This window comes from Staurois parvus, unplaced genomic scaffold, assembly GCF_062004578.1.
Source record: "Staurois parvus isolate SC_StPar_1 unplaced genomic scaffold, SC_StPar_1.0 ptg000365l, whole genome shotgun sequence".
NCBI classification, from domain to species: Eukaryota; Metazoa; Chordata; class Amphibia; order Anura; family Ranidae; genus Staurois; species Staurois parvus.
The window spans coordinates 2,046,233-2,071,466 of record NW_028318161.1 but is presented as its reverse complement, the minus strand read 5'-3'; the positions used below and the strand labels follow the sequence as shown (position 1 = coordinate 2,071,466).

The following is a 25,234-nucleotide window of genomic DNA, read 5'->3' as shown; positions in this document are numbered from 1 at the left end:
TATAGCGCCGTTAATTTTAAGCAGCACTTTACATATATATTGTACATTCACATCAGTCCTTAACCCTCAAGGGGCATACAATCTAAGGTCCCTAACTCACATTCATACATACATGTACTAGGGCCAATTTAGACAGGAACCAATTCACCTATCAGCATGTCTTTTGGAATGTGGGAGGAAACCAGAGTACCCGGAGGAAACCCACGCAGGCACAGGGAGAACGTGCAAACTCCAGGCAGGTGGTGCCGTGGTGGGGATTCGAACCAACGACCCTAGTACTGCCAGGTGAAAGTGCTAACCATTTAGCCACTGTGCTGCCCAGGTACAGTTATAACATGCTATGTGTTTTTAAAAATGCATTGTACGTTTTATAAGTGCATCAGTATAAAAATACATGTGCTGCAGTGTGAAAGCAGCCTTAGGAAATTACTAATATGATTACCTTGGCACTACACCACCTACATCTGCCATAGTTGTTCCACTGGTTTCAACCCACAGAATGCATACTACCATGGTTTATACTTTCACACAAGCACATCTTACACAATGGGGTTGATTAACTTATGGCAAACAGGCTGTTCACTTTGCAAGGGAATGGTCCTCAGACCTTAGTGAATAAGGTGAAATTTCAATTTGCAAAGAATACCCAATCACATTCAAGGAAATAAAAAAGGTAAGCCGAGCTTCACCTTATTCACTAAGGTCTGGGGAAAACTCTTGAAAAATGCAAATTCCCTTGCAAAGTGAACAGCCTATTGCCTTTATTAAATCATCTCCAATAACTTCTTACATATACACATGTACATAAACACGTACACAAAGCCCCCCACACACATACACACACAAACAGATCATAAAAAAATTAGAACTTGAGAAGAATCTTGCATTCAGTAACATGCTGTTTAGTTTATTTGGTTCAAGGATTGGGTTACGGTTGTATCCTGGTGAACGAGGCGCCTGTACACCATATTATAGGAAATGTGGGCACAGCCTGGGGTAGTCCTGTGTCCCTTGAAGGTCAGATCTGTGTCTAGAACTGGTGCTGAGAGGACTAAGATTTCATTAAGTCTGTCAGACCCTGACTAAGCATCAGCCGCAGGCTGCCTAGGCCTAGTAACACATGCAGCTCCTTAACATGAAAAGGTTTAAAAAAAAGAAGTTTGTCTTACGTGGATTTGACCCCATGCCTCATACTGATCTATTTAGTGTCAACACATTCATTCTTAGTGATAGCAAGCTCTACCTGCTTTTTTTTTAAGAAACTTGTCATTAGACAGCTGTAGAACAGATGATTCTTCTATGATATATGTTTCTTTTGAATTACCTTTAAAGAGGCTAGCTCACAAAAAATAAAGCAATGTCCATCAGATCTGTTCAGCTGTCATCACCTTTCAGGATTTATGTTTCAGTAATATCTTACAGTGTACAAGTCATACAAACAATATGTTTAATAGGAACGTTCACTGAGAGAAGGAAAGGAATCTGCCCTGATGTAATGATGCATTCCCGACATGTTTACAAAGAAGATGTTCCAGACAACCTCTTCAATGGAGTGTATCCATAATTGCACTAGGAATCAAAGCATTGCTTGATACAAACAATGTACTGGTAATTATACAAGTAGACCAATTGTTGCATTAAACAGTTTCAATATTTTGTGTATATTGTGAAAATGATTTCAAGCAATGCCTGTCAAGCACTAGATCCTCATTCAGGTGTCCTGGGAATTTTTAGCCAATTTGCAATGGATCTGATTTACTAAAGGCAAATAGACTGTACACTTTGCAAGTGCAGTTGCTCCAGAGCTTAGAAAATGAGCAGAAGCTCTGATACCTTCCATCACCCAATCAGGTGTAAGCAAAAATGTTTTTTTTTAATTTTCCTTGCTTGTGATTGGGTATTCTTTGCAAAATGAAGCTTTATCTCATTTGCTAAGCTGTGGAGTAACTGCACTTGCAGAGTGCACAGTCTATTTGCCTTTAGTAAAGCAACCCAAGTGTCTTCTTCTGATTGTGTAAAGATAAGCTTTGATCATGAGTTAAACCCAAAGACTAGATGAGGATATGGTCATTCCTAATCAGGGGCGGACTGACCATTTGGGAACTCGGGCACTGCCCGAGGGCCCGGGGTCAGTAGGGGGCCCCATGAGATGCCCCTGGTACCTTTTATAGGCTTTTTTGGGTGTGGTTTGAGTGTGGACTAGGACACAGGGGCCCCATCATCCCCTATTGCCTGGGGGCCCCATGAGTTGTCAGTCCACCCCTGTTCCTATTGGATCATCTAGAAATCCTCATTTATATGCTTCTGCTATTACCCTTTGTGTTTTAAATGCAAAGTTCCTACAAATGGAGAAGAAATGTTGATCAGGTGAACTGACCTCTGATCCAGATACGTCCCATTTAGTGAATATCATCAAGTCCAGTTGATCTACTTGCAGATCATCCTGGCCTGTGTTACTTAGTATTTTATTATTTTTGGTTTTTACTGGTTTAAATAAACAAATCATGTCCCTAACTACAAACAATATTAGCACAATATCAAAAGCATATGGACTTAAAGAGGACCATAAACATAGACATAGGGCTATCAGTTTACATAGCCATCAACATCTGGATAGTTTTCAATAAAAGAACTTTCAACACAAAAAAGTGTTTGCACCTTACACAAAAAACTTGTACATTTGTGGTCAGTGGAGTTGCAAGAATCCTAGCAGTAGGTGACTCGTGCAATTTGCATTGGAATGTACACAGCTCTGCAGCCAGGGAGGTAACATACATATTTCCTGGTTCAGCAATTCATCTTTCTATGTCACACATTCAACTAATTCAGTTTATTGTGAATCAGCATTGTAAACTTTGTTTGGGGACATGTTCCAGAATGCAGTAAAGCTGAATCAAAAAGTCATAAAGCTGTACAAGGAGGTAGTCGAGTGGTGTTTCTGGCTGTACTGCATAATGTGGCAAAGGCATGCACATCTCAGCAGTGGATGCACAGAATTTACAGATCATTTGGTGGAGAGAATAATAAGTTCATATGTATTTCAGCTATCTATTTAGCCATCTGCCTAAATTGTCTCTTTAAAATGATAATGCCCCTAGTGAAAAAATGCATGGTTTTATAAGGAACACAAAATTCAAATCAATGGTATCCAGTATTTACGATGTACTAAAGCAAGGCTAGAAAAAAATTACCATTAATCTGGGAATAACACTTTCCTTTGTCTGCATTTCAAAAAGACTAAGGTGCTAATACTAGGGTCCATAGAGAAGTCTCATGGCAAACCCAAAACTCCATGAAGCCCTTTCATATCAGCACAGCCAACACAGAGATGCTTTGTGTTCAAAATGTAATCCACAATTCATTTTTCCATTTATTATTACTTTTGAAGAAGGATTGTCATCCAAGACTTGAAGTAATGCTGACCATTGAATTGTTTTTTTTTTATCTTTATAAATTGAATAAGAATGCAGTGTATTTTGTGTATTGTGTTATCGGTAGTATAGTTCGCTTTGCCTAATTAAAAACTGCTGAGCTGAATCATCATTCTGTGTTTTTCAGGGGAATTCACACCATTGGATTATACACTGCATATTACTCATCATGGGTTGTAGGAACTTATCAGGACCTGCTACTTCCTAATAGTCTCTCTAGAGGTCCGGCCAAAGGGTGGCAACTTGTGGATTGAGGTTTGCTTGACTCATCTGGAAATCAACAGTGAATGCATTATATGCTGTAAAGTTACTTATTATATCTTAAGTATCATTTCTGCTCTCTCTCTTGTAGGACTGAAATTATCTTTTCCATGATGCCCATGGATCTCTGCCCTGTGCTGACCCCTGCACTTGATGTTTAACAGGATTCAGCACAGTTTATCCACATAGTTAAAAATGGTGTTGTTTACTCCTATAGTAACAACTGAACAACTGCTAAAGGGATCATGTAACCCTAATGTATTATCTTATATTTTGGTAAACTTGCCAATTTTTAATTTACTGAAGATTCTCTTTGTTATGTACACTTAAAGCAGTAGTAAAGTCCGCTTTTTTTTATTTATACCCACAGGTAAGCCTATAATAAAGCTTACCTGCAAGTATAGTAAATATCTCCTAAACATGCATCGTTTAGGAGAAATTGACTTTATTAGCAGCCGGAGATGTCACTGGCACACATGTACTGCGCTCTAATGGACAGTGCCATCCTTTCAGAGCTCTGTGCCATGGCTGTGACTCCCATGCGTATGCACAGGAGTGATGTCATCACAGCTTGGCCATTCAAAAGGCCGGAGCCCATGACCCTGGAAGGAAGACTAGATGAAGATGGAAGCCACAACAGCAGTGACAGCCTGCCACTTGAGGGCTTAATTTTAAGGTAAGTCCATCATAATGTGCTAGAGTCCCACCCGGCTGTCATTTTCCTATTGGCCAGGCGGGACTCTTGTCGATCCGGGTGGGCGTCATATGTCCTTCCCGAATCATGCCTTGCGTGTGCTCACGGGGCCGCGCTGCAGTGAGATCTATCACCAGCTGTGTACCTCATACACAGCCGATGACAGATCTGTGTACCGGCCCATTGCCTGTACCATGTGACCTGCTATGACCAATCACAGCAGGTCACATGACAGTTGTAAACAATGGAAGGCATTCTTTCATGCCATCCATTGTATACAAGTGTGTCTAGCTGTGAATGGTCACAGTGATCACATGCACAGGCTGGGCCAATCACAGCCCATCTGTGTCATGTGATTAGCCGAGGCAAATCACAGCTAATCGCAACAAAAATACCTGAATGAATCGATTTCATTCAGTTAAATGCTTGTTTATAACAAAGGAATTCTTTGCTATAAGCAATCAAATTGTGTAAAAAAAAAACAAAATACTGATCACTTCCCCAAAGTAGTACAATGTTACTATGGTAACATTATTCTACTTTGGAAATAATGTAATATGAAAAGAAAATCTTAAAAAAAGAGAAAAAAATGAAATAAAAATAATAGCACAGTGGCTAAATGGTTAGCACTTCCGCCTGGCAGTACTAGGGTCGTTGGTTTGAATCCCAGCCATGGCACCACCTGCCTGGCGTTTGCATGTTCTCCCTGTGCCTGTGTGGGTTTCCTCTGGTTACTCTGGTTTCCTCCCACACTCCAAAGACAAGCTGATAGGTTAATTGGATCCTGTCTAAATTGTCCCTAGTATGTGAATGAATGTAAGTTAGGGACTTTAGATTGTATACCCCTTGAGGGTTAGGGACTGATGTGAATGTACAATATATATGTAAAGTGCTGCTTAAAATTAACGGCGCTATATAAGCACCTGAAATAAACTGTATTGTGAGGAGCGCATAAAACCAAGAATAGCTAGTTGTTAAGGATGCCAACTGGGCTGTCTCCTTAACAACCAGGGTTAGGGACTCATGTGAATGTACAATATATACATAAAAGCACTGTGTAAAATTGGCAGCGCTATATAAGTACCTATAATAATAAAAAAGTAAAAAAAAAAATATTTTTTTTTTCGTACTGTCACCAGGCAGTGTCCCTGATCACCTCCACACCAGTTATATGATGACGCTGTACTGCACTGGTGACAGTATGTAAAAAAAAATTTCTGAAAATAATTTGTGAAAAATGACAAAAAATTACAGCTTCAAAAAAACTCGCTATGCCTCTTATGAAATACGTCGGACTGTCTACTTTGCAAAAAGGGGTCACTTGGGGGATATTTGTACTGTTCTGACATTTTTGGGCCTCAAGAAATTTGGCTGTCATTACTTCAGGATTGATCAATTTTCACATATATCTCATAGTTTGTGAACTCTATAACTTTCCTACAGACTAAATAATAAATACTGATTTGGGTTATTTTCACCAAAGAAATGTAGCAGAATACGTCTTGGCCTAAATTTATGAACAATTATTTATTTGCAAACTTTTTAACAGAAAAAGAAAAACGTGAGTTTTTATTTTCAAAATGTTCTGTCTTTTTTTGTTAATTTAGCAAAAAATAAAAACCTCAGTGGTGATTAAATACCACCAAAAGTAAGCTCTAGTTGTGTGAACAAAATGATAACAATTTAGTTTGGGTACAGTGTTGTATGACCGCGCAATTGTCATTCAAAGTGTGAGAGCACTGAAACCTGAAAATTGGCCTGGCAGGAAGGGGGTAAAAGTGCCTGGTATTTAAGTGGTTAAATTACTCTTTTTCTCCGCTGGGCCAAAAGAGAAATGGAGTCTGTTGTTAAAAAAATGCTGCAATTACAAAGTGCCTACACATACCTGCAGCCGCCTCTAAGTCCCTCCTGTTATAGTTGAATGCCGGCACTTTATGACTGATAAAAATCCAACACTTTGAGGTGGAGCTTAGTGCTGAAGCTTGCTGCTAAAGACCAGCCAGCCCACAAACCAACTACTTCATTGGACGATAGGCACAAGGAAAGGGGGGTTCAGAACTATCAGGAAGATCAGAATGGTTTGGGACAGGAAGATTTGGGAGACTGCTGCAGACAAATCTCTACTGGACGAGGGTGTGTTTCCCTAGGCACCACCTGGCCAATTGATGAATCTCAAATATATAACCTTTATTCAAATATATAAAAAAAGAATGCTCAGCTGTAATTAATGCCTATTGGAGTGGAATGTACTGCGCACAGCAATATGACTGGTTACAATTGAAATTATCTACCTTACATCCAAATGGTTAATAACACCAGACCAAATCAAATACCATACCATTTTAGATGAAGTGACGGCATACGAAGAGGCACTGTAGTTTGATTATAAGCCTATCAGCTTGAATATATAATCTCCATTGAGGAAATGGAGTTACCCCATGGACATGCTGCAGACATGTGTAGGCACCTCTTGGTGCCTTGCACTTTTCGTCCTTTCATGGTACAATCACTTTAAAGACATTGGTCTACAATTAATAGCATGGCAAAAAGAGAAGCTATGCTCAGTAACTCATAGCAACCAATAGGTTCAGCAGTTCTGTATAGCCAGATCAGAATATTATTTGCTACTATGGGTTAGAACACTTGGAACCTTATAAGCAGTCTTACAAACAAAGACCATTGTGTTTGTGCATAATGTGTTACTGAATTTACTCGAGAGATAATCTAAAGCTGTGGTCCCTGACCGGTATTTAGTTTACTAAATCTGGATGTCAGGCCTTTGAGCAGATTCTCACCACTTGATTGTCTAAACACCTGCTACACTATATATGTTTTAGAAGCATAAAGTGTAGTTCCCTAATAGATTTTATTTCATTAAAATGTTTGTGCATTTCACCTTCTTATGCTTTCAGTGACTCACTGCCCTTTATTACAGCTGAATGTAGCTCCCAAGCTGACAAAGCCTGAAAACCTCTGATCCAAAGTATATTTATGCTCTGAATAACCATTGATGGTGCAAAGGAACTTGATGAGCTCTTCAGCTGTGAAGTTCTGTATGAAAATGTAACCTTTATGACCCAGAGAACAGTTTGCGGCCTCATTTAGTTTAGTTTTTCAGCTACACAGAGGAATTCTGAGAGCCATTGTGGGGCCTAAAAACCAACAGTTTGACATATTCTAGGGTTAAACTACATGAGTGATTGAGATTTTCTACTACTGAGCAATTTAACCACTTGTTCACAGTTGCTTCATTTTTAGTACTTTGATTTCATTCTGTTGCAAATTATGGAATTGCCAAAAAAGTAACAAGCTAACCAGAATCAGATTAAGGAGAACCTGTGATGATGGAAATAGGAACAGTCCTTGGCCTCGATTTCGAAGCTTCTTGTGCTGTAACCTTTATCCTTTACTACCAACTGAACTACTACTGTAAAGAGAAATAAGCATAGTAAGTTCTGGGACCTACAGTCAGGTCCATAAATATTGGGACATCGACACAATTCTAACATTTTTGGCTCTATACACCACCACAATAGATTTGAAATGAAACGAACAAGATGTGCTTTAACTGCAGACTGTCAGCTTTAATTTGAGGGTATTTACATCCAAATCAGGTGAATGGTGTAGGAATTACAACAGTTTGCATATGTGCCTCCCACTTGGTAAGGGACCAAAAGTAATGGGACAATTGGCTTCTCAGCTGTTCTATGGCCAGGTGTATGTTATTCCCTCATTATCCCAATTACAACGAGCAGATAAAAGGTCCAGAGTTCATTTCAAGTGTGCTATATGCATTTGGAATCTGTTGCTGTCAACTCTCAAGATGAGATCCAAAGAGCTATCACTATCAGTGAAGCAAGCCATCATTAGGCTGAAAAAACAAAACAAACCCATCAGAGAGATAGCAAAAACATTAGGTGTGGCCAAAACAACTGTTTGGAACATTCCTAAAAAGAAGGAACGCACCGGTGAGCTCAGCAACACCAAAAGACCTGGAAGACCACAGAAAACAACTGTGGTGGATGACCGAAGAATTCTTTCCCTGGTGAAGAAAACACCCTTCACAACACTTTCCAGGAGGTAGGTGTATGTGTGTCAAAGTCAACAATCAAGAGAAGACTTCACCAGACTGAATACAGAGGGTTCACCACAAGATGTAATCCATTGGTGAGCCTCAAAAACAGGAAGGCCAGATTAGAGTTTGCCAAACGACATCTAAAAAACCCTTCACAGTTCTGGAACAACATCCTATGGACAGATGAGACCAAGATCAACTTGTACCAGAGTGATGGGAAGAGAAGAGTATGGAGAAGGAAAGGAACTGCTCATGATCCTAAGCATACCAGCTCATCAGTGAAGCATGGTGGTGGTAGTGTCATGGCGTGGGCATGTATGGCTGCCAGTGGAACTGGTTCTCTTATATTTATTGATGATGTGACTGCTGACAAAAGCAGCAGGATGAATTCTGAAGTGTTTCGGACAATATTATCTGCTCATATTCAGCCAAATGCTTCAGAACTCATTGGACGCCGCTTCACAGTGCAGATGGACAATGACACAAAGCATACTGCAAAAGCAACCAAAGAGTTTTTTAAGGGAAAGAAGTGGAATGTTATGCAATGGCCAAGTCAATCACCTGACCTGAATCCGATTGAGCATGCATTTCACTTGCTGAAGACAAAACTGAAGGGAAAATGCCCCAAGAACAAGCAGGAACTGAAGACAGTTGCAGTAGAGGCCTGGCAGAGCATCACCAGGGATGAAACCCAGTGTCTGGTGATGTCTATGCGTTCCAGACTTCAGGCTGTAATTGACTGCAAAGGATTTGCAACCAAGTATTAAAAATTGAAAGTTTGATTTCTGATTATTATTCTGTCCCATTACTTTTGGTCCCTTACAAGTGGGAGGCACATATGCAAACTGTTGTAATTCCTACACCGTTCACCTGATTTGGATGTAAATACCCTCAAATTAAAGCTGACAGTCTGCAGTTAAAGCACATCTTGTTTGTTTCATTTCAAATCCATTGTGGTGGTGTATAGAGCCAAAAATGTTAGAATTTTGTCGATGTCCCAATATTTATGGACCTGACTGTATAATCGGCATCCTTTTTCAATATCTGTAACTCATTAAGTATAACTAAAGACCAAACTTTTTTTGGGGGGGACAGAGTGAAGATGGATTAGAACACCTTTCTGGTTTTTATTGTTGTCTCTGCCCCGTTAGGGAGATCCACCCTCTCTATTTGTTCTGTTTACCGTTATCATTGAAAGTGAAAGTAAAAGAAAATCCGCAATTTGGGGGTTTCCCTATAAAAGTAATAGAACAGAAATATTCAAATGGGCACACTAGTTCTGGAGACCCAGGGGGCCATGAGGGATTCCCTTAATTTGCAGGGATTTCTTCTCACTTGTTTGGGCTATGAAACAGAAAGTGAAAGTAGATCTCCCCAATGGGAAACAGATGGCAAAAAAAGCTGACAGGGGTTATAACCCTCCCTTACTTTATCCATATTAAAAAAAAATTTTGTCTTTAGTTCTTTAAGTATAGAAGCAATGATAGGGCTGACAGCCAGGGAATTTGTCCTTTAGAAAACAAGTCAGCAATGGCAGCCCCCATACATCTGCCCAAGAGGGAGAAAAGAAGCAACTGTCGGCAAAGACTCTAAGCTTAATACTAACAAATTATAGTCCTAGCCTAAAATCATCCATGTAGCTTAGCCCTAAATTTGGATGACAATAATAGAAAGTTTTGTTTTAAAGGAAAAATGCTGAAGTCCTGTTCATTACCAAATTGCTTTGTATTTTTATGCCCACGTGCCCCAGCTGTGAGACTTTGATAAATGGATCTCTTTGTGGCTCATAACTCCCAGGACCTGTCCTGGCTCTGTACAATATCTTCGAAGTCTCACTATTGTGACCCTGAGACAGAGAACAATTCTAACATGCTTGTGCAAACACCCTGAGCACTTCCTTTGCTGCATCTTTCCCACACGAAGCAGAAACACAGGAAAGGCTGAGAGAAGCTAGGTGGAAATGCAAGAACAGTCAGGAACGATCTGAGCACAGATCCGGAGTCCCAACACTTCCTCTCTGATTCAGCTGGCACTTTCTGAAGAATAACTCCATTGCCAGGTAGCCCTATGCTCTCTAAGAGCATTATGCTTTATGCAGATGCACTTGACTATGTAATAAAACAATGTTACTTTGTATATTACATAGTTACATAGTTAGTCTGGCTGAAAAAAGACAAAAGTCTATCCAGTTCAACCACTAAAAAAATATAATCCTATACCCACAGTTGATCCAGAGGAAGGCAATGCTTACAATCTGTATGAAGAAGCCAGGGACATCAATTCTGAAATACACTATTAGATGATTTTTAATGGTAGCTGTCCTTAAAGCTGTATTCACTTTAAATACTATGCTGTGAGCATTGGAATTTACAACATTGGAATTCCATGTGTTTGAATGTTTAAACTTTCACGAGAAAAACATGTAGATTGCCATTGCTGACTTATGAATATCTTGGATGCTTGACTGTCATGCCAGGCTTGGTGCACCAATACTTTTTGACAATAAACAGTATGCAGTACAAAATATTGCAGTACCACAATGGCTAAGTGGTTAGCCCTTCCACCTGTCAGCACTAGGGTTATTAGTTTAAATCCCAACTGTGGCACTACTTGCATGGAGTTTGCATGTTTTCTCTGTGCCAGTGTGGGCTTTCTCTAGGTACTCTGGTCTCTTACCACTGTCCAAAGACATGCTAATAGGTTAATTGTCCCTAGTATGTATATGTATGTGAGACAGGGTCCTTAGATTGTAAGCTGATGTAGGCAGGGACTGATGTGAATGTACGATCTAGATGTAAAGCACTGTGTTAAATGGTGGGCACTATATAAATTCCTGTAATAAATAAACTTCCCTGATCTGCACACTTGCTCTGGCAGGTATCATTTCAGGATTCTGGCAATGGCAGTCCCCATAGTTCAAGACATGTTCACTTTAATACAACCTACATGAAAAAATACTCTTTTAGTATACCCTAACTGATTTTCAATCATCTGAACAAGAAATAGGGTTTTGATTTGAAGTGTTCTCTTTCAACAGTGCTAATACATTATCATTCTTTCCCTCTATATTTATTTGGAATTCCAGTTGAAAGAACACAAAAGGTTGGCATTATTTTCACAGATTTTTTTATTCAGTGTATTTAAGATTACCTGCAGATGCTCTAAAAGAACATTTTAATGTACAGCTGTGTCATTCTGCCACACATATAATCCAAATAAAAATGATCCAAAATGTTGTTTCTTTTCATTGCATGGGTTTCCTTCGGGTATTCTGGTTTCCTCCCACACTCCAAAGACATGCTGGTAGGTTAACTGATTCCTGTCCAAATTGGCCCTAGTATGTGTATGTATGTGAATCTGGGATCTTAGATTGTAAGCTCCTTGAGGGCAGGGACTGATGTGAATGTGTAATAAATATGTAAAGCACTGTGTAAGCTGAAGGCGCTATATAAGTACCGTAAATAAATAAATTGCTGAAGCGGTGATTAGATGTGGCCAAAAAACCCACATGTCCATATCTTCCTTCAAATCCATCCAAACGTGATTTGATTATGTTCTCCCCCAACACACCTGGAATGCACCCCCTTCTCCTATGTGGCATGGACATTGTGGGATGTGGTAAGGGGGTGTGTATCTATTCTTCACTAATGGGTGGTTGGGTCTCTTTGGGAAAAGAGAGAAAGATACAAACAAAATTCTTTTAGAATCTGGTACTAACATTAGATTGTAAATTGCTCTGGGGAGCAGGGGTTAATAGTAAATGTACTCTTTAAACATAAATCCAAACAGTCCTGGATTTGTCCTTCCCAGTTACTGTATATAGAATAAGGAATGTCATCAGTCAATTACGTTAAAGCTACTTTCCTGAGTATGAAATTCTATTATGGCTTTCACCTCCAGCACAAATAAAGAGTGAATTGCACTTTTCCTCATAAAAAGGTAAGTTAAAGGTAACAATGCAAGACATGGATACAACTGTTTTAACACATTGTCATTAAACTGTAATTTCTTAAAAAAACACATTTCTACAGGTGAGTCTGGTGTGTTCAAAACTCACCAAACTAAAATGAGAGAGGGCTGAAGATGGTCCAGACCCTGAAGTGATTATCTCAATTAAAGAATATCTTACCCCAACATTTCATATTCCTGATATGTGTCTGCTGTACCATGGACTTGTATGAAAAAGTATCCTGTTCTCTTTGTATTGCTTCCTTTATGTGAAATCCCTGGTTTTCCTGCCAGTCCCTCTGCTTTCCCAATCAAAATTGACCACACTAAGCATGAGAGCACAGCATAGTCAGTTTTCTGGCTGTGCTAGGAGCTAATCCAATGATCAGGTTTGTGCTGACATGCCTACCCCCCCCCCCTCATCTCTGGTACAGCCATTCACTGTGAAGTTCAGTGTGCTGCTGTTCCTCCACCCCCAGCTTTCTGAGCTCCTTATGCAGCTGAGAACAGACGGTATGAGGTTACTTAGAAGAAAAAGGGAAAAAACGTATTTAGAATGTTTTCTTACATCTATACACAAATGTTTTGCCTTTCCTTTCTATTGTAAACTAAATGAGCTGTTTTACAAGGTGAAGGTTCACATATACTTTAACTCTCCCTTGCAAAACTGAAAGTGGATCCATGCAATAGACACCATAGGGTAGTATACATACATATGCATGGCCCCTTGACTAAACTAATTTTAAAGATAAATGATGGTCTGGTTGATTTACTGAAACTGGAGGGTACAAAATCTGGTGCAGCGCTGCATAGAAACCAATCAGCTTCGAGGTTTTATTGCCAAAGCTTCATTGAACTAGCTGAAGTTAGAAGGTGATTGGCTGTCTAACACAGCTGCACTTAATTTTGTACCCTCCAGTTTTAGGAAATCAACCCCTGTGCATCTTCAGTGAACAAAGATTTAGTGTTATTACTGTAAACTTTCAAAATTAACATAAAATTTTACCATCTCTTTCCCAGCTGCTGTTCAGAAATTTTAGTTAAACATTGACGTGAGCAATTAAAATAAAGTTTTAATGATAAACTGAATGACAGCATAGCTCAGCTTCTGAAGTAAGCCTTCTGGAATCTGATGTCGAAATACAGATGTATATAAACTTAGTTGTGCTCATAGGTTCTTATTTCTATTGTTCTTAGCTCTGGTTCATTGAAGTGCAATGGTGATCATTACATATTAGCCAAAATAAGTAGGCTCAATTGTGGAAATCTGCATGTTAAAAAAAATCACAGCTAAAACTCATAGACAAAAATCAACAAGAACAATCCAGTTCTGTGTGGTCATCTAACTACTCTATAAATGTGTTGTTTCTGGCAAAATGTGCTATTACCAGAACAGGTTTGTATATTTCTACTCAGTGTTTAGTTATAAAATCAGAAGTGAGATCAGAAGTGAGTTGGCAAAGTGCATTTTTTCAAATATCCTGAACATACAGTGTATACAAGCAGATTATGTTTGGCTAATTGCTATTACACACCTGTGTATCTGTTTATTTGGCTCACTATTACACACCTTACAATCTGTTGAATGAACACATCAAAATCTCACTGCTAATGGCCAACATTTTTTCGTGACTCAATATTTCTGCTAATTTCCATATATTTATGATATAGGATGCACTTGTTTGGCAAAGCAGGAAAAACAGATTAAATAATTATAATAGATTTTTCACTGTTGTCAGCATAAGTATATAAGGCACAGTGCCCAACACTGGAGAATGACAGCTACTTGGCAGCAAAAGTTAATGAGCCTGTGGATTTTTAATGTTGTATTTACTAAAATACTAACATACTGTAAGTTTTTCATTTGTATTACAAGTTATAAGTCAATTACTGCTATAGTATAATAACAAGGCTGTTTAATCCAATCCCCTATTAAAGTTCTTCCCCTTTGGATGGTAACAACATCTATAGTGGGGGGAGTTAAATTGTGGTGATCTCAACGCTGCATAAAAACGTACAATAGTACATTATTAATATTATAGACGCATCTGGAAAGCAAAGCATTTCATTAACATAAGTCCTGATGTCGGAACTAGCCAGAATGAGCATATTACAGAAATGTCCTGAACAAGGAGGAATCTTTTACTCCAGGATATTGAACTGCCCTGACAGAGTCCATCCATCTTTTTTCAGACTGTGTGAACCTAGTGCCCACCCCCTCTGCCCAAAATCAACATGTAGTCTATCAAAGGTGAGGAATTTTATAAAAGGATGGGCAGTACTGGTGGTATAGGGCTGTATGCCTCTCTATAGGGGGACTTATGTCCTCAATTTATATTGTATGTAAATATGTGCGATCATATATCTGTGAATCCAGCTGTATTACAGTTTTGGTTTATTTGGTTGCCCATTTGGTAATGTAATTTGTTTATGATCATTTATATATTTTCATTAAGCACAATCAGCACATTTAAATGTTCCTTTCAACATGCGCAAGGGCATCATGTTATTTTCTCTGCATTGACTCCATACTAAGTTGTCTTTAAAAGATGTCAGCTTATGAAACTTTATCTCTTAGGATTTGTTATTGAACTCTGCCACTTTTTGATTGGCTACTAATATAGGCATATATATTTGGACCTATCTGATTTGCTCATGGTGTTGTATGTGCCTACTGTTGTTTATCATTTCATTCTTAAATACCAATGGTTCAATGGTTATACCACTGGCTTTTTGATATGCCATCTTCAATTTTTTTTTTACTATAGTAAAAAAAGCTTGAGCAAGCAATCTGTTTCTTGGGGAGCCCACCTCAATCTGATAATTGCCATTATCCAAACAATTTCTTCCAATTCACAAATATTGACCATGATATGTGGACTCAATGCGAGAAGGTGGATGAGAACTACTGGCATTTGAGATTTTATTTACTGTGGTTTACTTGAGGTTAGACTACTAGCCAGGGTGCCCTCCCCTCTCACACACACCTGTACATATAAAAAAGAGATTTTCATTTAATCACATGATGGTAAATCCTTGAGTAAACCAACAGGAATTTAGACAGGTGATGTATTCATCCAACAGGGGTCTAATCAAATCCCATACTACAACAATATCATCAATAATAAGTGTGTGTAGGTAACAAGACTAAGTCTAATGAAAAAAAAAATTAGAAACTTCCACCCCCCCAGGTACAGCTTGGCACAGGATTGGGCCAGGGCTACAACTTGTACCTGGTGGTAGTGGGAGTCATCAAAACTGAAATATTGTGTTTTAAGATAAATTCAAGAAATCCGTTATGAATAAATTCTATTCCAGTTTTTGTTGTGTAAAAACGCCTTTACCAGTTGGACTTGACTGAGAATGCGGTATGGTAATATATAGGCCTTTCATGTCTATCACAACTAACCAGGCATTTTCTGGTATATGTAGTCCCTCTATTATCTGTAAAGGTGTATTGTATCATTTTATAGGAGGGTAGGCCTGTTATATGTGGGCTAACATGTCTATACGTCTACTAGTGTTCTCCATCAGATTTCCCTTTCTGAAGACAATAGGTCTACCAAACTTAGCAGGATTTTATGTATTTTTGGCAGGGGAAAAAATGTGGGAATGCATAAATGGCTTGTTTTATGTGTGTAATACAGACGCCAGACGAAAAATAAGTACAGATATATGACAGAGGAGAAGGGTCCTTTTTCTATGAGCCTCCAGTTTAGAAGTGGATGTTTACACTGTATACTGCATTAGCAATTTTGAAACAACCCGCAAGCATGAAATGCTCTACTGTGATTACCTCTATTAATAGGTTGAAATGTAAAGTAACCCTTTTATTAAATCATAACCAAAACTTTTTTTGTTTTGGACCTCTGTCAGGTTTTTTAACCCATTGTCCCCATAGGGGAGATTTACCCTCATTTCCTGTCAGAACACAACTACAGTAAGACACATTTTTCCTTTTGTCAGGTTATTATTACTGTCTGGGGGAGATTTACTAACACTGGTGCACACAGTGTCTGGTGCAGCTGTGCATAGTAGCCAGTCAGCTTCCAGGTTTTTTTGAACAAGCTGATTGGTTACTATGCACAACTGACCCAGATTCTGTATAAGCCAGTTTTAGTAAATCCCCCACTCTGTGTCTTCCAGTCAGTGGGATTGATTTGCTACAACTGAAAAGTGCAAAATCTAGAGCCATGGTAGCCAATCAGCTTCTAACTTCAGTTCAACTAAGCTTTGACAATAAACCTGTAAACTGACTGGTTTCTCTGCAAAGCAGCACTAGATTTTGCACTCTCCAGTTTTAGTAAAATCAACCCCCCAGTGGCAAACTCTCACCTTCATTATTGTCTTGCTGTAACAAGGACAGGAATAGAATTGAAATCTCTCCAGTGGAGAATGCAAGGTGTTTTGTGATTGGAGGAGGGGAGATTGTGAAGTTCATCCACTTCCAATCACAGAAAACCTGGTATTCTGTGAAAAGCATACAAGACATGTTAAGGTTGAGGGGTGGGGGGGCTTGCAGTGCAAGTGACCCACATAAGCTTCATTGTGCAGCAGTATATTATTCAGAGCAGGAAGTTCAGTGATGTCAGAACAAATTAAGTCTTCATCAAGGGGACACATCATTAGAGGTCAGGGGCGGACTGACAACTCATGGGGCCCCTGGGCAATAGGGGATCATGGGGCCCCTGTGTCCTTGCCCAAACTCAAAAAAGCCTATGAAAAAGGTACCAGGGGCATCTTATGGGGCCCCCTACTGACCCTGGGCCCTCGGGTAGTGCCCGAATTTCCAAATAGTCAGTCCGCCCCTGTTAGGGGTAATTCATTTCTACATTGCTAATGTGCAAATATTGCTTCTTTTCCCTGAGTTCAGCTTTAAACAATGTTTTGCACCTACAACTTTTATGTATAAATTAGCACCACAGACAAAAATCCCGGAAAACAAGCTGTCAATTAATTGTGCAATCAGCAATAACTACTATACAAACAAGTCATGGAGAAACCACCCTGCTGATATCATGTAACAGAAATACATTTTGCAATGGATAATGAATTCTGCATAAAAATGAACATTTGGCAGCCTATGGAAAAATGTAACAGGTTTCTTCTTCCTTGTCCAAAAAAGATTGCCCTTTTAAGATCTAAAAGGTAGCAAACCAAACCAAATAAATAAATACATGCTATATGATGATTAACATTTATGTCTCTGGGAGACATGTGCATTAGTTTCTTCTCAGTAAACTGCACTCTCATTACAAGAGAAATAATGCATTACTTCCAGAGACCCACCATAAAGCACACTTGACCTGTGCTTGTGAAGGTTTATAGAGTATCTAGGCCATTTAAAGCTTTAAGGACTTATGTTTTAGCCAATAAATAAGCATGAAGTTCGACAGCTGATAAGACCTTAGCCCACCTAGTCACCACAGCCTGCTCTTTTCTTGCCATGATTTATACTCACATACTCTTTTTGCTCCCATGGTTGACCCTAGCCTTCTTTCTTGTACATGGATATGGAAATTCTTAGTGATAACTCAAACAATTTAGCACTGCTGTACAATCATTAATAACTCCCCCCTCTCTTTTAAGTGCCAAGTTCAAACATGCAGCACGAATGAGGATTAATTGTATATCTTTGTATCCAATGGATTTTCATGCCATAGTCATCATACTGCTCAAAAATAAATGCAACAAGCCAACCATCTCTAGATGTTTCACAATACATCAGCATTATTGAGGTCACCCACTTCATAAATATTGTTTTTGGTTAAAGGAACTCCTTAAAGCTTCTCATACATTTAACTGATTGAGTTTAATTCAATGATAACTGTGATTTTGACAAGTTCAGATGATAGTCAATGAATGCACAGAGTCGAATGACCGCACATAACTTATTCACAACATTGTCCATCACCATTTTTAGAAGACCTGAGGGAACCTGTACTAAGAGTGGCTGCCATTACTGACCTTCTTCTAAGAATACTAGTTGCTTGGCTTCAGTTAAAAGCTGTGCCTGGAACACCTTGGAGATGCATTTTATCACATCTCTAGATTATAATGCAGAAGATGAGAACAAGAAAAAGTAAATTTTGATTCCCGTTCTAAACTCCACAATGGCGAGAAGCCCTTTTCAAGGCAAATAGCATCAGTGACTGCTTCCATATTCTTTCAATGCAGATTATTTCAGTCGTAAATGTAGTAACCAAATGCAACAATTCAGTCTTTGCTACACTCAAACAATACAACCACATGTACACTATGGGGTAGATTTACTAACACTAGTGCACTCTGAATCTGGTGCAGCTGTGAATGGTAGCCAATCAGCTTCTAACTTCAGTTTGTTAAATTAAGCTTTGACAATAAAACCTGGAAGCTGATTGGTTTCTATGCAGAGTTGCACCAGATTGTACACTCTCCAGTTTTAGTAAATAACCAATATCTGACCAACACTTTATGGACATCCCATTCCAAACCACAGGCATCAATTTGAAGTCCCCCCCCCCAATCCTGTGGCTATAACAGTCCCCACTCTACTAGGAAGACTTTCCACAAGATTTTGGAGTGTCTGTTAGAATTTACTTTTATTTAGCCCAAAAAGCATTTGTGAGGTTTGGCTATGAATGTGAATACAAAATCAAAAACTGGTGTCCAAAATGAAATAAACCAAAAAAACAATACCCTGAAATTGACACTCAAAAGGTCATACTTTCACCCTTGAAAGTCCAAAATAAATAATAAACCCTCTTAGTGTCAGTGAATCTTCTCAATTCTTTATTCCTTCGATATATTAGTCCACATGCGTGGTCCACTTTGGCCGTATACCTCCAAAAATATATATAAAAAGCTAGATAGTGTATTATCCTCAATATTCAATTGATCATAACATATATAAATATAAATAAATTACAATATGTGAAAAAATTGTGAAACACGTGACAAAGTGAAAACATTCCGTGAGCATTTCTATGTGGCTAGAGCAGGGTTTAAAATTTCAAGTCCTGAGCTACTAGCCAGGCCTTAAGAGTTACTCGCCACCAACAAACACACACAAACAGAGACACCTGTACACACACACAGACATGTACATACATACACACACAGAAACATGTACACACACACACAGAGACACATGTACACACACACACATACAGACACATGTATACACACACAGGCACGTACAGACAAACATACACACAGATGTACATACACAGAAATAAACACGCACAGACATGTACATACACACAGACATATGTACGTACATACACAGACACATGTACATACATACACACAAACACACAGACACATGTACACACACATACATACACGCAGACACATGTACATACATACAGACACATGTGCATACATACACAGAAACACACAAACATGTACACACACGCACGCAGTTAAGTGCTCTCTCCTCTCCCCTGAAGCCACCACAGCCCTATAAAAAGTTGCAGTACTTCGTTGTTCACTCACAGAGCCGGGTACTGCACTCTAGGGGGAGGCAGACAGCACAGCACAAACTCCTCCCTTTGCTTTTACTGCTCTCAGCTATTGAGCAGTCTGACGGCTCGCAGTTCCTATGACAGATCCGGCCCGTGCTCTGAGCCTGCTCAGCAAGAAGGCTCTGGGGGACACACTCGCCCCCACCATAATTTCCACTCGCCATTGGCAAGCAGAAATTTCAAGGCCTGGGCTAGAGTAAATACTCTTACCCTAGATAAAATAAACCAAAGCCTTTAGGATAATTTTCCCAATACGCAATCTCCAAAAATTCCTCCAGGATCATTCCATAATAGCTGTGCAAAATACCTGACTATCTCATGTCCTCAAGCATGATATAAGCATACACTTCTCAAGGCCGTCCACAGAATACCACCCAGAAGGAAAGAAAGGAGTGAATTCATGTGGTTTTATTACTAGATTGATGTATTCATATTTTATTAAAGCCTCAACTGATTTAATTTGAATACTACACTATATAGTCCTTTCTTTCCTTCTGGGTGGTATTCTATGGAAGGCCTTGAGAAGTGTATCCTTATATCATGCTTGAGGACATTAGATAGTCAGGTATTTTGCACAGCTATCATGAAATGATCCTGGAGGAATTTTTGGAGATTGCGTATTTGGAAAATTATGATAAAAGGCTTTGGTTGATTTTATCTAGGGTAAGAGTATTTACTCTAGCCACATATAAGTGCTCTCGGAGTGTTTTCACTTTGTCACGTGTTTCACAATTTTTTTCATATATTGCAATTTATTTATATTTATATATGTTATGATCATTTGAATATTGAAGATAATACACTATCTAGTTTTTTATATATATTTTTGGAGGTATATGGGGGAAGTGGACCACGCATTTTGATTAATACATCAAAGGAATAAAGAATTGAGAAGATTTACTGACACTAAGAGGGTTTATTATTTATTTTGGGCTATGAATGTGGACAAAAAGTCTTGGCTAACAATTGGTGTTCCAACTTATTCCAAAGGTGGTGAACTGGGTTGAGGGCTCCGTGGAGGCCACCATACCTTTGTGGATCTGGCTTTGTGCATCTGAACACAATCACTTGGAGACGTGTCCGCATATTTCTAGCCATATAGTATATGCATGTCATGGGAAGAAAAATATGGTCACAGTAATGTATACTGTCTAGGGATGGGGATTAAATATAAAAGGTAAAATTCACCTTGGCCACAGTCCAAACACATATGTGGTTTATGTAACATTGTCTTCCAAAATCCATAACAATATCTACTGTTGCCCAATATTTTGGTAAGCAGATTATTTGACCAAAAAGTGTAGTTTATAAATAAACACAAAACAATGTTGTTTGCATGTTGCTGCAAATGCTTGTGAATGAAATTGCTGGATAGATAATATGATAAATACGTAGCCCCTTAGAGAAGTTAACATACATTTCTGAGTGACTGAGGGAGATCACAGGGCTCCATAGGAAGCAGCACATTCTATAAAACCACTGAGTATGTTAACATATGTTGGGTTATACTGAGGTTATGGAGTTTATAAGGAGAATATAATTACCATTGATTAGACTGTAATTGTAGCAAGTCATTTTATGTGAATCGTAGATGTTTTTAAAAGAAAACAGACTGACTTGCTGGCAGGTCTAATGAATTACGATTACATTTGCCAATTTCTGTTGATGCCATCAAGATTTATGGTGCAATCTGCTATAAATGTATGTAAACCCTAAAAAGGAACTCTTATTTTCTCACTTTTGGTCTGATATACCTTGAATATGTTTAATTTTGTTTTTTTGTAAGTTATAAAAAAATCTGTTGATCCTGCTAGATTTTTGTGAGCTTTTAACTTCCTGTGCTGCTGCACTCTTATCAGCATTATTCTCTGCTCTCTGTTAGAACTACAGAACACCTCCCCCATGTAATAAAGAGGAGAGATGTACTGTTCTGTCTTAATACACTCCCTGACAAAAGATGACAATGCTGCTGCTCCATAGATACAGTACAGGAAGTGTGTTACTGGCAGGATCACCAGGTGAAAATAAAGATAAAGAAAATGGATAAAGAAAATTAATGCAGGCACTACGTTAGGTCAGAGAAGCTGCAATATAATGAATTTTTGTATTCAGGTTAAGATATGCACTAAAGTGGTATTAAACCCCAAACCAAAAATGCAATATATTGCAGTTTACCAGTCATTAAATGTAGTGGCTGCATTAGTTTTATTTTTTAGATTTTCTCCCTATGTTCACCATGTGATCTGGCCAGTAACACACCTCCTGTATTAGAGTGCCTCCACTCTGGATGAGGGAGCACAGGGGTTACCTTTGGACTGCAACATTGTCAGAGTGGGGGGAGGGAGTATTAGGTGCACTAGCAGATTTAAATACACCAACAAATTGAAGGTAAACTCCAGCTCATACAGCAGTTATACAAGTAGTTACAGCAACATGTTTTGTTCTTTTGGGAAAAAGGTTTTACAAAAATGAATGAAAGCTGACCATTGTAGCTACACCTGTCAGGGGTAAAGTGTTTATCTCCACATTCTTAACTGATAATTTGTAGGAGAGCTTGTTCTGTTGAAAAAAACGAATGCAGATATCACATCTAAGAAATGGTAAACTTCAATATAATAAATGCTTGCTTTTGGGTTCTCTACCACTATAAGTCCATTGAAATAGTGTTCACTTCTAACAACCCATTGTGTGCAGAGAAATAAAAATAACCTGTATGCAATGTGATTTCCAAATTGAACACATGATCCCTGTAATCTCCCAGCACTGGAACAATTATCTATTTTATATGCAAAAAATTAGTCGTTTTGAGTTTGTCTACATTGTTGTATAACACTGCAGCCTATTTATCTAAACAATAGTGACAACCACAGCAATTGTCAAAGAATTTCAGCTAAGAAAAATAAATAAATAAATAAATAAATCTATCTAAATGTATATAAAAAATAAAAAGTATATAAAAAAGACCAACTGGACCAAGCCAACCTATGAGTGGTCCTGGGCTTTGGATACAGTCACTGATAGGTTGCATTAATTGTTTCTTGCTCTGAGTTTGGAAGTGGCTGAAATTGCCTGTAAATTGGTATGTGTATGGCCAGCATGAGACCACAAAACCATACAATCCATTTACACCTTAAGGGCCAGTTCACGCTACAAAAACCTACTCCAAATGCATTCCTGATACGTTTTTGCTTACAGTTCACGCCACACGCAGTTCTGGTGCAGTTTTGATGCAGTTTGCTATGTTCCAGTATGGTTCAGTGCAAAAAAATTCAACATGTTCTGCTTTCTTTTCTGCATCGAAAACTGACTGGCTGACTGGAACTGACTGCACTGGTGTGAACCAGAGCCATTGGAATACATGAAAAACACTGTGCATGCATTTTTGATGCAGAAAAAGCACACTGAAATGCATCTAGTGTGAACTAGCCCTAAGGCAAAAATCTTCTCTTGTTGGAGACACAGAATATAGATAATTTAACATGACTTGTGTACATCAGTGATGATTACAGGCAGTCACAGGGTGAACAGGCAGGACTCCAGCTCAGGACAGACAGTGATCTCCAACCCAGGACCAGTCCCAGACACACGCCCTCTGCTGGCACACACTGCACAGTGCATCACAAAATAGTAACACTAATTGAAAACATAACCAAAATAAAGACAAAATATATATTCCAGCCAAACAATAAGAATAGGACATTCCTGAAATAGCTTTATCCATAAAGGAAACACATAGAGAATGATTCAGCTCCAGAGAAAGATCACTTTGGGGGCATTTAAACGTGCGTGAACACAATCAGTGATCATCAATGGATCAGCAATATCAGAGATCAATATATATCTCTGTGTCAGGTTATAGTTTGCACAATGCAATGGATGGGCAACGCAGACTAGTCTAGAATTCCAGTAACCCGTCATGCTGTCAGTATTTTGTACCTGCTCTGCTTAGAACTTTCATGCCAGCACCTGATGCCAGTAATGCAGCTCTCTGCCAACTTCTGCATCTCATAAACTGGCACTGATTTCTGCCCATCCACTCCCAGCAGATCACACAATACGCCAATGAAAGGAGAGCATTTCAGGTCCCCAAATTCAATTTTAAAAAAAGTCCCTATCATGAAACCTTTGTCATTGTCGTGGCTCCCCACATAGGGTTATCCTTAGCTGATCACATAGCAAATCTACACTTCCAGCTTAGTCAGCCAGCCAATCATGCAACAAGGAATCAATCCACCTGTCATGGGAAATGTCAGCCTAACCCAGCCAGCCAATCCCCGACATGAACTGCTGCTCACCTGAGCTGCCCTGTAGTCCTTGGAGGAGAGTCAGTGCCAAAGTGATAAAGTGCTTGATCCCCATGATGGCAGGCAGTGGGAGGGTTAATCAAAGGGATGAGCAGGTATGAGACAGTAGTCCATGTATGTCAGGACTGAGCTGAGATGTCCTGGATGGAGGAGCTGAGTCCCCCCCACTCCCCCCAGTCTCTGGAGTCCTGAGCCAGCAGAGGTGTCAGCCAGACATCGCGATCCAGACTTGTAGAGGAAAGTTCCTTCTCTTCCTGCAGGTGCTGCTGGTCTGATATGTGCGCAAGAAGAAATCAGGCTGCAGCCTCTGCACTCTTCTTCTCTTCCTTCTCCTTTCAGATCCCAGCCCTCTGGGGACACACTGACCTTCCACTCTATGATACGGAAAGGCAGGCAGCAGCAGTGCTGTCATTGACAGAGTACATGGCCAGGCAGGAGTTGTCTTGTGCTGGGATGTTTTCTTCAAGCTCAGATCCTTTATACACAACTCCAGAGGAAGGAGATACGTCAGAGCAGGCAAGGAACCTCTCATGTCACCATGCCTCCAAGGCAGACTTTTCCTGGCTCTCTTCTAGCCAGAGATTGCAGATTGTGCTAAATGCTGGAGTCTACTTAAAGGATCTGTGTGAAGAAGAATACTGGAGCTGCCCTCTGTGCCCTCCCAGAGATGGATCACTGACAGGTAGATTACAGGTATTCAGTGTGGATGACCTGAAGCATTTCACTAATGGCACTGACCTGGAGACTGCACACAGTCTGCTCTACATGTTCATGTCCCACAACAGAGGTGCCACCCAAGTGGATTCATTCTAAAGGTTCGTTTTGTGGCTAAATAGTTAACACTTCCACCTGGCAGTACTAGCGTTGTTGGTTCCAATCCCAGTCTCGGCATCACCTGCCTGGAGTTTGCATGTTCTCCCTGTGCCTGTGTGGGCTTCCTCCGGGTACTCTAGTTTCCTCCCACACTCCAAAGACATGCTGGTAGGTTAATTGGCTCCTGTCTAAATTGGCCCTAG

General features: G+C 39.4%; 1 protein-coding gene across 1 annotated transcript in view; it reads right to left on the bottom strand.

Moving 5' to 3' along the window:
• Positions 1-24,655, bottom strand: part of LOC149456268 (vascular endothelial growth factor receptor kdr-like) — a 279,835-nt gene extending 255,180 nt beyond the window's left edge. The window contains exon 1 of the mRNA XM_089685194.1: positions 24,210-24,655. Coding sequence (XP_089541320.1) covers positions 24,210-24,273 — 64 coding nt within the window. The 5' untranslated portion in view covers positions 24,274-24,655. The remainder of the gene's footprint in view (positions 1-24,209) is intronic.
• Between the last annotated feature and the right edge of the window lie 579 nt (positions 24,656-25,234).